This window comes from Amblyraja radiata, chromosome 5 (assembly GCF_010909765.2).
Source record: "Amblyraja radiata isolate CabotCenter1 chromosome 5, sAmbRad1.1.pri, whole genome shotgun sequence".
Lineage (NCBI taxonomy): Eukaryota > Metazoa > Chordata > Chondrichthyes > Rajiformes > Rajidae > Amblyraja > Amblyraja radiata.
The window spans coordinates 101,049,198-101,063,084 of record NC_045960.1 but is presented as its reverse complement, the minus strand read 5'-3'; the positions used below and the strand labels follow the sequence as shown (position 1 = coordinate 101,063,084).

The following is a 13,887-nucleotide window of genomic DNA, read 5'->3' as shown; positions in this document are numbered from 1 at the left end:
CCCGACCATCGATCACCCATTCACATAAGTTCTATGTTATCTCACTTTCGCATCAACTCCCTAGCCAACAGGAGCAATTTACAGAGGCCAATTAACATAGAAACATAGAAACATTGAAAATAGGTGCAGGAGGCCATTCGGCCCTTCGAGCCAGCACCGCCATTCATTGTGATCATGGCTGATCGTCCCCTATCAATAACCCATGCCTGCATTCTCCCCATATCCCTTGACTCCACTAGCCCCTAGAGCTCTATCTAACTCTCTCTTAAATCCATCCAGTGATTTGGCCTCCACTGCCCTCTGTGGCAGGGAATTCCATAAATTCACAACTCTCTGGGTGAAAAGGTTTTTTTCTCACCTCAGTCTTAAATGACCTTCCCTTTGTTCTAAGGCTGTGGCCCCTGGTTCTGGACTCGCCCAACATTGGGAACATTTTTCCTGCATCCTACAACCTACATTAACCTACAAATGCACTTGTCCTTGGGAGGAAACCAGGCATCCTCAGAAACCCACACATTTACAGGGAGAACGTGCAGACTCCACGCAGACAGCCCCCTGAGGTCAAGATTGATCCCAGATCTCTGAGGCAGCAGCTCTATCAGCACTTTGGAGTTAGAAAAATAAGGGGTGATTTAATGGAAACATATAAGATCTGGAGGGGACAGGACACATGTCAATATGTTTCTGCTCGTGGAAGAATCTCGAACAACAGAGTTACAAAATAAGGGAGCAGACTTTTAAAACTGACCTTGTTGTACCTTTTTCTGCAGACGGTGATGGGTTTCTGGAATTTTCTTTCTGGGGGTATTGTGAAGTCTAGATTATTGGAGTTATTTAAGGAGGAGGCAGATCATATTTTGCTGTGGGGATCCAGCACAATGGAAGAGTTGAGACCTGGAGCAGATAAGCCCTGATCATATTGAATGGAAGGAGACAGGTCAAGAGGCCTACTCCTTCCCCTATTTGCTTACGCTTTGAAGTTCTTAGGTGTTTAACATGCAGAAGACAAAGGATTTTTTAAAGCATTCAAACAAAAGCAGCAAAACTATTTATTTCATTAAGGAAAGTGGAAGCAAAGAATCAATACTGTTTCAGATATATGTCATGGTAGGAGTGGAGGAGAGGGGTGGGTATGAGTGGGGAAGAAAGGAAAAAGAGGAATAGCTTGTCTTCAAAATGATACCAAACAGCAAGGTTGAACAAATTGGAGTCATTTTTTTTTAATGAACAGAAATTATTGCTGAAATCTACCATTAGCAATCTAAACGTGTCCAATGTCCTGCCTCTCTCTCTGGTTGTTCCAAACAGATCATTTTGTAAGACTCTTGGGTCTCCTAATCTGAGGAAGGACATTCTTGCCATAGAGGGAGTACAGAGAAGGTTCACCAGACTGATTCCTGGGATGTCAGGACTTTCATATGAAGAAAGACTGGATAGACTCGGCTTGTACTCGCTGGAATTTAGAAGATTGAGGGGGGATCTTATAGAAACTTACAAAATTCTTAAGGGGTTGGACAGGCTAGATGCAGGAAGATTGTTCCTGATGTTGGGGAAGTCCAGAACAAGGGGTCACAGTTTAAGGATAAGTGGGAAATCTTTTAGGACCGAGATGAGAAAAAAAAATTCACACAGAGAGTGGTGAATCTCTGGAATTCTCTGCCACAGAAGGTAGTTGAGGCCAGTTCATTGGCTATATTTAAGAGGGAGTTAGATGTGGCCCTTGTGGCTAAAGGGATCAGGGGGTATGGAGAGAAGGCAGGTATAGGATACTGAGTTGGATGATCAGCCATGATCATATTGAATGGCGGTGCAGGCTCGAAGGGCCGAATGGCCTACTCCTGCACGTATTTTCTATGTTTCTATGTTTCTATGTTTCACTGTCTTTGTAAAACTCTGGAGCTGCTATTTTATGAACCCAGTTAAACTAAAGTCTCTAGTTCTTGCATTCCTGTGTGCTCGCAGCAATTTAATCAAAATGGACAGCAACCTGGTGAAATAGTTTGGGAAATTATCAAAAAAGAGGAAATGAAACCTATTTCCAACTGACGTGTTGTTTAAGAAGGAACTGTAGACGCTGGAAAATCGAAGCATTTGCTTTGTGCTTGTGCTTAAATGAAGTCAACACAGGGAACCGATAATTCTGCCAGGAAAAAATGATGCTTCATCTTTCTTATTACCTACTAAACTGGCAATTCTTAGAATTGCATCTCACTGTGTGGTTTAATTGAGGGTTTGAATTTAATTTCAATACTGACATATCTAGAGATCGTTTTAATGAAATTACTGAATTACTCCGCGGTAGAGTATTTTATTTTACCTAAGCCTACAATAGCTTTTTTTTCCCCATAAACGTTCAAGTTATTTTATTATAATAAACATTAAAAAAGCACACATTAATTCAGACAGAAATGGCAGGATATAACGTTCCACTCAATTTAAAATGCCTTTTTGTGAATTAATTCCAAACCTAAAACATTAAAAATATGTATTTGTAGAAATGGCCTTGCTTAATAAAATTAAAGCCAAAAAGTGCAGCATTTAAAAAAAAAAAAATGTTGGAGTTGAGTTTGAGTTTAGTTTATTGTCATGTGGGCGGCACAGTGTCACAGCGGTAGAGTTGCTGCCGTACAGCTCTTGAAGTGCCGGAGACCTGGGTTCAATCCTGACCACTGGTGCTGTCTGTGTGGAGTTTGTATGCTCTCCCCGTGACTAAGTGGGTTTTCTCCGAGGTCTTCGGTTTCCTCCAAAGATGTACAGGTTTGTAGGTAAATAGGCTTGGTATAAGTGTAAATTGTCCCTTGTGTGTGCAGGGTAGTGTTAATGTGTGGGCTCGGTGGGCCGAAGGGCCTGTTTCTGCGCTGTATCTCTAAACTAAACTACCGAGGTGAAAAGCTTTATACACTAATCAGGCAACATTTGTGAAGAGAGAAAAACAAGGTTCCATTTGAAGTAAATGAGCTTTAATCTGTTGTATTGCAAAGCCATCGACGTAAATCATTAACTCTGTTTTTCTCCCATCAGGTGCTGCCTGACGTTCTATGCATCTTGAGTATCTTCTGTTTTCATTTCAGATTTTAGCATCTGCATATTTTTTGCTTTTCATTCTCTTTAAATTATAGTTTGATGCTGAGACAGATTGGAGAGAGTGCAGCAGCAATTTGACATATTTTTTATATGTGTGGATGGTCCTGTTGCTCCGATTCCTTGGATGAAAACAACAGTTACATGAACACTAAGTGCAGTTATACACCAATCCTGAACTAGCGCACTTCGCAGCAAAACTGTCCACTGATTCTGGGCCGGTGCCAACAAAGTTAGAAGCACAAGCATGAAGACATGAAAGTTTAAAGGCAGGAAGCATGCAAAAGTAAAGATAAATGAAAATACTAATTTGCATTTGAATATCCTGAGACTCAGCACTTTGGAGAAGCTACTTACCATAATCTGACTTTTGTCAGGTAGGATGTTGGCCAAACTGAACTGAAGGCTCTTCAGCACAGTTATATGTGTCATTCCTTGGCTGGCTGGCTGGCAGAAAGGGTGCACCTTCATTCTAGGCAGCTAATTTTGTCAATCGCTTCGTCTGCTCTTTATCTACTAACCCAACCCTTTCTCTTAGCTCTGAACTCCAATGCCATGACAATTTCTTCGGAAGCACTTCTTGCTAATTAAAAACGCTTCTCAAGCGCCAGACTCCTGGGAAGCCTGAATGAAACGGGACAGGTGGGCATTGCCCACCATTAATGCCACTGAATGCTAATCTTGAAATAACTAACCATCTCCAAAATTTGGACGTAACCATTTCAATGTGCTTGTGCTTGTGCAAATCTGAATGCGTTTTCTTTAAAAGTAATAAACTTCCATGTCACGAAACCAAGAGGAAATAAACTGAAATAAACCTTTGTACAGTCTAAGAATATCAGAATGAACAGCCTGCAGTAAGTGAGAGTTTGGCAAGCTGCCCATTTCCTCAGTCAAGGAAGGATAACAGTTGTACCCCCAAACCATACTTAATAAGAGAAAATAGATGAAATGTTAGCAATTTGAACAGATGTATATATTCATCAGAGGTGAAAAATATGAGTTTGTTAAGCTTTTTAAATGATTAATATGTTAATTACAATTGCTTGAATTGAAGCAGGCGTTAATATTGCCTTGAAATCTTAATGTAAACATTATTCTACATCACAAGTCCTATTGAAGCTCTGGTAGCATGCACATTCTAGTTCTCTAACAGTAAACACAAAGTGACAAGATGAATGGCTACAGAGATCCTGGGGTAAACATTAACCAAATCCCGAGCAGGAAATCCATGGGACAAGTTGGCTTGACAGTGTAAGTAAAACCAGGTGTATGTAAAACCAGTGTTTCACTTGATCCCGTGTATTTCCTGACACTCGGGATAGGTAAAGAATTCCCAGCACTGTGACTCCCACGAGGAACTCTAAGCAAATGCACATAAGGAGCATAAGCACTCACACACAAACACTTGTTTCAAATTTCAACAAACTCAGTTCATGCATCAGTTTGGAGTATCATATGTTCAAAACTAGTGGAAGCCCGTGTAAATAATAAGAATAATTTTAATGTTTCCATGCAACATGTGTTTTTAGGACTCATTCTACTCTTCCAAAATGTCATTGCCAATTATGAATGCCTTCAAAATAGCTTCCGACTTGAAGGTACTTCTGGACACTTTGAGGTGACTGACCATAAAGAATACAGTTAATATACAAGAAACATCAGCTGAACAACTACAAGAAAAAAAAAGATTTATGAAAACATGCAGTGGGTTTGTTAAGTTGATCAAATGAAGACAGGTAGAGACTATTGAATTAATTACCAGTACGTGGCATAATTTTACCAGCATCAGCTTGTTCCTGAGGGACCTTTCTCTCATGAACTGATCGAGGTCGCTGACTTTTTATTGTATGCTCTTTCATCATTCCAAATTCTAAGGACAGAATAGAGGTTTATGAAAGCTCCAATGATTGCACAATTCACACATTCACATTTGTATCTTATGCATTTTTACTGATCTTAATGACAAGGTATGAATATAAAACAGGTTCAGAATGTTGTACTTCTTATTCCAATCCGTGTATTAAATCAAATTACACGCGCTCGTTGTAGTTTTGTCGCTGGATTGGGTGGGATTGGGATTTTCCTCGCGCTCTGGAAGTCAAATTTCTCCACAAATCCCTGACAGAGGCTGCTTAGTTCTGCAAGCATTGTTCCTGATGGCAGTGGCGGACTTGACAGGGTGTCAGCTTGCCCAATGGCAAGTGGGCCCCTGATGAAGTGGGCCCCCTATATCAAGTGGGCCCCTGATGAAGTGGGCCCCCTATATCAAGTGGGCCCCTGATGAAGTGGGCCCCCTTTGTCTCCTGGTAACCAATATTTTTAGACCCAGTCCGCCACCGTCTGACGGAACTAAATCGATGAAAAATAAAATTGATGAAGCTCATTGGCAGCTGAAACATCAACTGTTTCTCTCTCCACAGGCGCTGCCTGACTTGCTGAATATTGTCAGCATTCTCTTTTGAGTAAGGGTGATAAATTTTTGCAGCAGGTTTTAAGGCTGTAAATGTCAACAGTGCATAACATGTAGATATCTCAAAGAGACCCTTTTAAGTAAAATTACATTTGATGGGTAACTTATATGGAATTTACAGAACTGAACTGCTCGTTTGACTAAATTATTCTCTGCCAGTATTTATGCACTTCACAGGCTTCCAAGTATCACTGATCATTTCACATTATTCCCATAACTTTCTGATCCCTTATCCATTCCTCTGTTCAAGTTAATGAGCCTCCACCAACTGCAACAGCTATGCCTTGTGGTGTCAAGGTCCATGTACTTAACAATCTATGGAAACATTTTCCCCTGAATTGCCCATAAGAGTTATGAATGATTGTTCCTTTCCCCGTATATATTAATCTTGCTTCCCCTTAATGATTAAAGGTAGCTAAGTAAGCATTCACTTTCATTAAAAACTGCATTGATTGATTGTACATCACCTTAAAGGTGAAGCTTGGCTTGGGTCTAAGTCTAGGGTCATCAAGTGTGGTCGTTTTACAGTAGCAAAAGCAGTAAACTTATGTTCAGGATTTCCTCAAATGCAAACATTCATTCTGGGGGAAAGGATTACATTAGAACATAACAACATAAATAGCACATGAACAGGCCCTTCGGCCCACCATTGCTGGGCTGACCATGATGCCAAATTAAACTAATCTGATAACTCTCTATTCTCTGCCTATTCACGTGTCTGCCTAGATGCCCCTTAAGTGTTGATAATTGTGTCTGCATCGTGACCTTCCCTGTTAGCACTTTCCACGAACATACCACCCTTAAATACAAATCTCTTTTAAAATCCCCCCCCCACCTTAACCTATGCCCTCTAGTATATGACTTTCCCATCCTGAGATTCTGAGAATCCTGAGATTCTCTCTCTGATTATCTACCCTTTTTATGTCTCCTATAATTTTATATCCTTCCATTAAGTCACCCTTCAGCCTCTGGCACTCGAGCGAAGTCAATCCGAGTTTGTCCAATCTGTTCTTATAGCCAATATCCTTCAGTCCTGGCAGTATCCTGGTGAACCTCTTCTGCACTCGTTCCAAAGCTTCCACATCCTTCCTGTAGTGTGGCAATGAGAACTGTACACCAGACTGGAAATGTGGCCTAATGTTTTATACAGCTACAACATGACTTCCCAACGTTTACACTCAATGCCCCAGCTGCACATTATCCAGGCTAAACTTTATCCGCCCTTCGCTGCTCAAATTTCTAACTGATCATTATCCTTGCTAGAAATTGCCATGATAAAAATGACACCCCCTAGACTAACAATTGACAAGTCAATAAAAGCAAAGATTCAATTTGGGAATAATGGGGAGACATGTGCCAATTTGTCCCAATGCCCACAATGCATGATGTCCTTTAAAGGTTGCCATGTTATTCCACTGGTGTCGATAATTTAATGAGTCTAGCATTCCCACTGAAAACAACCCCTGCCCACTTTAGTCCTGTCTCCACCTCTAAATGGGAAGGAGATTATTGAGGCAGCCAGGACAGGAAGTCACTTGAGGTGCCCCCATAGTGCGCAGCTTGAGGTGCCCCCATTGTCATCAGGGCAGTCGATGTGCCTGATGATCTTGTTTCACCAACTACTGCTTGGAAATCTTCGTGGCAGAGGGGACCCGGGAAGCCCCAGAGGTAGGCCCGAGGCACTGCGGACGGAGATGGCCAGAGGGATTATCACTCCTAGTCAGGCCCGAAGGGCTTTGATCCATTGCCATGAGAAATTTAATGACCATTCATGTCTGATCAACGCACTGTGAGTCCAATCACACACCTCGTAGAGTCCTTCCATGCATCTTATACCATACACTTATAAAATCACACACACACACCAGGTCACAGACTCTTCTCTTCTTGTGGGAGCCTGCCGCTTGCAACTACAGATTGCAGCAGCAGAAACGTGGAGGGCAGACTACACCCATATTGTTAATACACGGGGGAAGGCATCAGCTGCCATGGAACCAGTGCTATGTCCAGGATCAATCTGGGTATAATGGTGTGACCAGACCAACTCCAGTTTCTCGGATCCCACCTTCCCCATCATCTCCTACTTCCATCAAAGTGTAACCGTCAAACGGGACGTTCTTGCCTTGTCCCCATCCACTGATCTTCCCGAGATGCACCAGATGCAAAGGATAAATATCTGATTTCCCAATTCCCAGCTCGGACTCTCAATTAGAGGGCAGCATTGCGAAATTCTGCATATGCTGAATCCCCAAGCATGCATTGCAACATGCTTGCAGGGGGAAAGGGGGAAAGGGTAGCCAGTGTATCTACTGACCAGAGAGGGAGTACACCTATGTTAGAGAACACAGACGTGGATTTGCTTTGAAACATTTGCAGGTGGAAGCGGATAGGCTTGCATGTCTGGTTATCAGTGCAATCTTAATCCAGCTCAATAGCTCGTGTGAGACATCTGGGAATGTGGAGGGGTCCACATCTAACCTTACACACTTTTTCTCTGAGCCTGGAGTCTACTTATTCCATGCAAGATTTAAGTCAATGAAATCAGACAGGGCCTTTAAGGCACGAAAGAAAAAGCTCAAGTGGGCAATTAGAAGGGCCAATATGGGCCGCAGAATGGCTCTGGTGAGTTGAATTAAAGAAATCTCAAGGCATTTTACACATAGTTTAAAAATAAAAGGAGAACCAGTGAGTAGGTTGGACAAGATTAAAGAAGGGAATTTATGCTCGTAGTCAGGGGGTGTAGGCAAGATACAAAATGAGTACTTTGCATCTTTTTTTCATCAAGGAGAAGAACATGGAGTGGGGAAGTGTGGATAATTCTAAAGGCAGACACAAAAAGCAGGAGTAACTCGGTGGGACAGGCAGTATCTGGAGTCTGAAGAAGGGTCTCGACCCCAAACGTCACCCATTCTATCTCTCCAGAGATGCTGCCTGTCTCGCTGAGTTACTCCAGCTTTTTGTGTCTATCTTCAGTTTAAACCAGCATCTGCAGTTCCCCCCTACACATTTTGTGGAGAATACTAATCAATGATGGCATTTTGAGATTTTAAGAAGGAGGAAGTGTTGGGGCTCTTGATGAAAATTAAGGTGGATAATTCTCCAGGACGTGATGTGAGCTATCTCAGGTTATTGAGAGAGGCCAAAGAGGTGATTGTGGGAGTCATCACATAGTCTCTTCCCTCGCCTCAGGCATGTTCTCAGAAGAGTGGAGAGTTGCTAATTTTGTACCATTTTTAAGAAGGTGGAGAGAATCCAGGCCAGCAAGTCTCATGCCAGTGATAGGGAAATTATTGGAGAGGATTGTTCGGGGAGGATTTGCTTCCAATTGGACGAGATTGGGTTAATTCGGGACAGTCAGCATGGCTTTGTACATGGCATGTCTTGCTAACCATATTGAGTTTTTTGAGGAGGTGATGAAGGTGATCAATGAGGGTCAGTTGGCGGATGTTGTCTCCATGGATTTTAGTGAGGCATTTGATAAAGTCACCCAGTGGCTAAATTGCACAGATTCAGAACCAGTTTAGACACAAAAATCTGGAGTAACTCAGCGGGTCAGGCAGCATCTTTGGAGAAAAGGATAGGTGAAGTTTTGGATCGAGACCCTTTTTCAGATTGAAAGTCAGGGGAATAGGAAAGGGAAAGTCAAACCGATTTACTGATAGAAGACAGAGGGTTATAGTGGAAGGGCAATATTCAGGCTGGAGTTCTGTCACCCGTGGAGTTCCACAGGGAGACACAAAATTCTGGAGTAACTCAACGGGTCAGGCAGCATCTCAGACTGAAGAAGGGTCTCGACCCGAAACGTCACCCATTTCTACTCTCCAGAGATGCTACCTGACCCGCTGAGTTACTCCAGCATTCTGTGTCTACCTTCGATTTAAACCAGCATCTGCAGTTCCTTCCTACACAAGTTCCACAGGGACCTGTGCTGGGAAATCTGCTTTTTGTGATATATATATTGGTTAGTAAATTTGCAGATAACGACAAGATTGCTAGGGTTTTGGACTTTGAGGAAGACTGTCAAAGTATACAGTGGGATGTAGATCAGCTACAGAAATGGACAGAGAAATGACAGATAGAGTTTAATCTGAGCAAGTGTGAGGCGTTGCCCTTTAGGAGGTCGAATGTAAAGGGAAAATGGCATGACCCTTGCAACATTGATATACAAAGGGATCTTGGGGTCCAAGTCCATAACTCCCTGAAAGTGGAAACACAAGTAGATAGAGTGGTAAAGAAGGCAAATGTTATGCTTGCCTTCATTAGTCGGGGGATTGTGGAACTCCATTGGTCACAAAAATAACCTTTTCCTTGATGCTCGCCCAGATTTGCCACACAATGTCCATCTGCATTGGAGGGTATTAGCTATAAGGAGAGGTTGGACAAACTTGGATTGTTTTCTCTAGAGTGTTGACGGTTGACCTGATAGAAGCACTGTATACAATTATGAGGGACATACATAAAGTAGGTAGAATCTTTTCCCAGGATGGAAATGTCAAATACTTGAGGTAGAACTTTACGATGTTGGGTGGAAAATTTAAAGAAGATGTTTGAGGAATATTCTTTAATACAATTATTTATGCATAGAAACATAGAATATAGGTGCAGGAGGAGGCCATTCGGCCCTTCGAGTCCCCACCGCCATTCATTGTGATCATGGCTGATCGTCCCCAATATAGAAACATAGAAGATAGGTGCAGGAGGAGGAGGCATTGAATGCGTAGCCCACATGAAGTGGTAGCAGTAGATCGTAGAGTGATATTCAGACAGGTGTATGAACAGGCAGGAAAAGGGAGACAGTCCAAGTGTTAGCATTTAGAATTAGTTTCGATTGTTATCATGATTGGGGCAGACATGGTAGACTGTATGGCCTATTCCTTTTCTCTGTTCAACGCAACCCTCCTCATAGCATGAAACAAACATACCAATTAACAGCAGCCCTTTCTGACTACCCCACCACAGTCGTTCCAGGTGCGACAGAGGTTCACCAGCATCTCCTCCAACCACATCTATTGCATCCGCTGCCCTAGATGTCAGCAGATCTATATCGGTGAGACCAAGCGGAGGCTGGGCGATCGTTTCGCCGAACACCTCCGCTCGGTCCGCAATAACCAATCTGACCTCCCGGTGGCTCAGCACTTCAATTCCCCCTCCCACTCCGTATCCGACCTCTCTGTCCTGGGTCTCCTCCATGGCCAGAGCTAGCAGCACCAGAAATTGGTGGAACAACACCTCATATTCCGCTTGGGGAGTCTGCATCCTGGGGGCATGAATATTGAATTCTCCCAATTTTGTTAGTCCTTGCTGTCTCCTCGCCTTCCTCAGCTCTCGAGCTCCTCCTCCTCCTTTTTCCTTTCTTCTCCCCGCCACCCCCCCCCACCCACCACCCCTCATCAGTCTGAAGAAGGGTTTTGGCTCGAAACGTTGCCTATTTCCTTCCCTCTATAGATGCTGCTGCACCCGCTGAGATTCTCCAGCATTTTTGTGTACCTTCGATTTTCCAGCATCTGCAGTTCCTTCTTAAACAATTCAATAAGATCTAATGGTCTGATTAGTAAGTTTGTGGATGACACAAAAATTGTTGGAGTCGTAGATAAAGAAGAAGACTGTTCATAGGTACATAGGGACAGAAATCAGCTGGAAAGTGGGGTGAAGCAGTAGCAGATGAGATTTAATCGAGACAAGTGTGAGGAGATGCACTTTGGGAAAGTAAAATTCTGGTAATAGGATTGATATACAGAGGGATCTAAAAGTGGTGATACAGGTGGATTGGGTGGTGAAGAAGGCATATGCCATGCTTGCCTTCATAGGCTGAGGCATTGAGTATGCGAGTTGGATGGTCCTATTGCAGCTCTACAAAGCAGAGGTTGGAGCATACTTGGAATATTATGTATCGTTCTGGTCACCACACTTCCAGGAAGGATATGGTAGCAATAGGAATATCCAAGGGCTGCCTAGAATGGAGGATGGTGTATAAAGGAGAGATTGGAGAGGCTGGGTTTATTCTCGCTGAACAGTGATCTTCTAGAGTTACTAAAAGCATGAAGGACATAGATTGGAGAGAGAGAGTGTTTTTCCCAGGACAGGGGTGTCTAGAACTAGAGGGTACAGGTTTAATTAGAGGGGGGGAAATTGAAAGAAGATCCAAGGGGCAGTTTTTACACATAAAGAGTGGTACTTATCTGGAATTATCTGCCAGAAGAGGTGGTAGAAATAGATACTATGACAGCATTTAAAAGGTATATGAATAGGAATTTAAATAGGAAATGAGATGAGGGAGATGTGCCTAATGTAGGCAAGTGGGATCAGCGTAAATAGGCATTGACATAGTGGGCAGATAAAGCATGTTTCCATGCCGTATGATTTGAGAAGATTACAGCTGATTGAATTTCAGCCTTTACTTCATATTCCCGTGGCACCCTTTCACCCCTTTGACTCTCCAATAAAATTGCAACTGATTAATAATCATCTTAGCAGAGCTTGTCACTGAGTGTAAAGAACTACTTTTCAGTGCGCAGTCTGCACCAAACGTTAATTCCATGGCTGTTCTTAGACTTCGGGGGTTGTTGTTTGATGTTGCTTGTAGATTAACACCACAGTTGCACATTATGTACACGGGCATGTCACGGGCATGGGGGCAGCTGTTCACATATCTCTGAGACTACTGAGCTCACACTAGCAATTCACAATCAATTTTACACTCAATAGAAACTTGACAGCACAACATAATAGACAATAGGTGCAGGAGTAGGCCATTCGGCCCATCGAGCCAGCACCGCCATTCAATGTGATCATGGCTGATCATCCCCAATCAGTACCCCGTTCCTGCCTTCTCCCCATATCGCCTGACTCTGCTATCTTTAAGAGACCTATCTAGCTCTCTCTTGAAAGTATCCAGAGAACCAGCCTCCACCGCCCTCTGAGGCAGAGAATTCCACAGACTCACAACTCTGTGTGAAAAAGTGTTTCCTCGTCTCCGTTCTAAATGGTCTACCCTTTATTCTTAAACTGCGGCCCCTGGTTCTGGACTCCCCCAACATCGGGAACATGTTTCCTGCCTCTAGCGTGTCCAAACCCTTAACAATCTTATATGTTTCAATAAGATAGCCTCTCATCCTTCTAAACTCCAGAGTGTACAAGCCCAGCCGCTCCATTCTCCATTCTCCATAAACATATGTTGGGCGACTGAATTTCTAAACCCGTATCCACCTGCAGGATAGAATTCCATGCTGTTAAAAATGTTGGCATTCAAAGAAAAGTATGGGATTATCGGACCGATGGAGATAACACAAGGCCTTAATAAAAAGTACTGACAAAAGCTGGGAAAGTGAAAATGGAAAATGTTGCAGACAAAGAGCAGCTTTGGCATCTGAAGAGAGAGATGACAGCTAAATAGTTCATGTACTAAGTCCGTGTCTTATCAATGTTGACTAAAGGGTTTGGCCAAAATACCCTTTTCAGTTCTGCTTTTTATCTTCAATAATTTCAGTTTATGTTGTTGTGCTATGCTTTCCAAATCAGGAGGCATATGTAGAGGTCAATGTGCTGAGGAAAGGAATAAAAGGCTGTACAGATGGGATGAGATGAGGGTGGTGTGAAGGGGAGGAATTGGTCATTTGAAAAATAGCTGTCAATTATAGTAACATCATGTGCCCTTTTGAATCACTGTTGTCCTGTAGTGCAACCCAGTTCAACACTCTGCCTCTGCACCTTGCAAATGGCCTGGATTGATTATGTTCCAAAGCAAAGACTGCTGGAGTTGCTTTGCTGAGATGAACTTCGATCGTGGTGAACCACTAATGGGGGAGTGTGCCAATTGGGTCATTGCCTACATCCAATGTGGGACAGAAGTGGTGGTGATTTTGATTCATGGTTATTCCAGGCAATGCAGCCGCGAATGGGGAAAAGACTGCACCTCAGGCCAACTGGTCTGCCTCTTCTCTGGCATCATCCGTCTATATCCAAAATCTGAGAAACTCTCTGTTGCCTACTCATTCTTCACAGTCTTCTGCCTGAGGAGACTGAGCAGTATTATCCCAGATTATTTTTCTCTCATTGGCCCAATGTTGTTTTTTTTTAACTATTTCTAAGCCAAGGGGTCATGTAGCCGTAGTGGGAGTGGGGAATGGGGAGTTAGGGAGGTGTTTGTAGGCAGGAGCAGGAGTGGAAGGAATTTGGTGGTCATGATGTTGCAGGAAGTATGTACTTCTCACGCTCTAGTTATCATGGTCTGCAACAGGTCTAAAGGATGGTTATTTTCTACCTATTATAATGGAAATAGTTTGATTTAGTCTAGTTACATGTAGTTTAGTTCAGCTTATTGCCACATGTACCGA

The 13,887-nt window shown here is 42.9% G+C and overlaps 1 protein-coding gene across 6 annotated transcripts in view; it reads right to left on the bottom strand.

Moving 5' to 3' along the window:
* Window positions 1-13,887, bottom strand: part of adgrb3 (adhesion G protein-coupled receptor B3) — a 713,405-nt gene that overhangs the window by 382,971 nt on the left and 316,547 nt on the right. For 4 of the 6 annotated variants that reach the window (XM_033021883.1, XM_033021886.1, XM_033021887.1 and 1 more), the window contains exon 3: window positions 4,844-4,954. In XM_033021883.1, coding sequence (XP_032877774.1) covers window positions 4,844-4,954 — 111 coding nt within the window. Of the gene's footprint in view, window positions 1-4,843; window positions 4,955-13,887 lie in introns of those variants that run through there. The other 2 variants (XM_033021885.1, XM_033021889.1) reach the window with 2 other exon arrangements.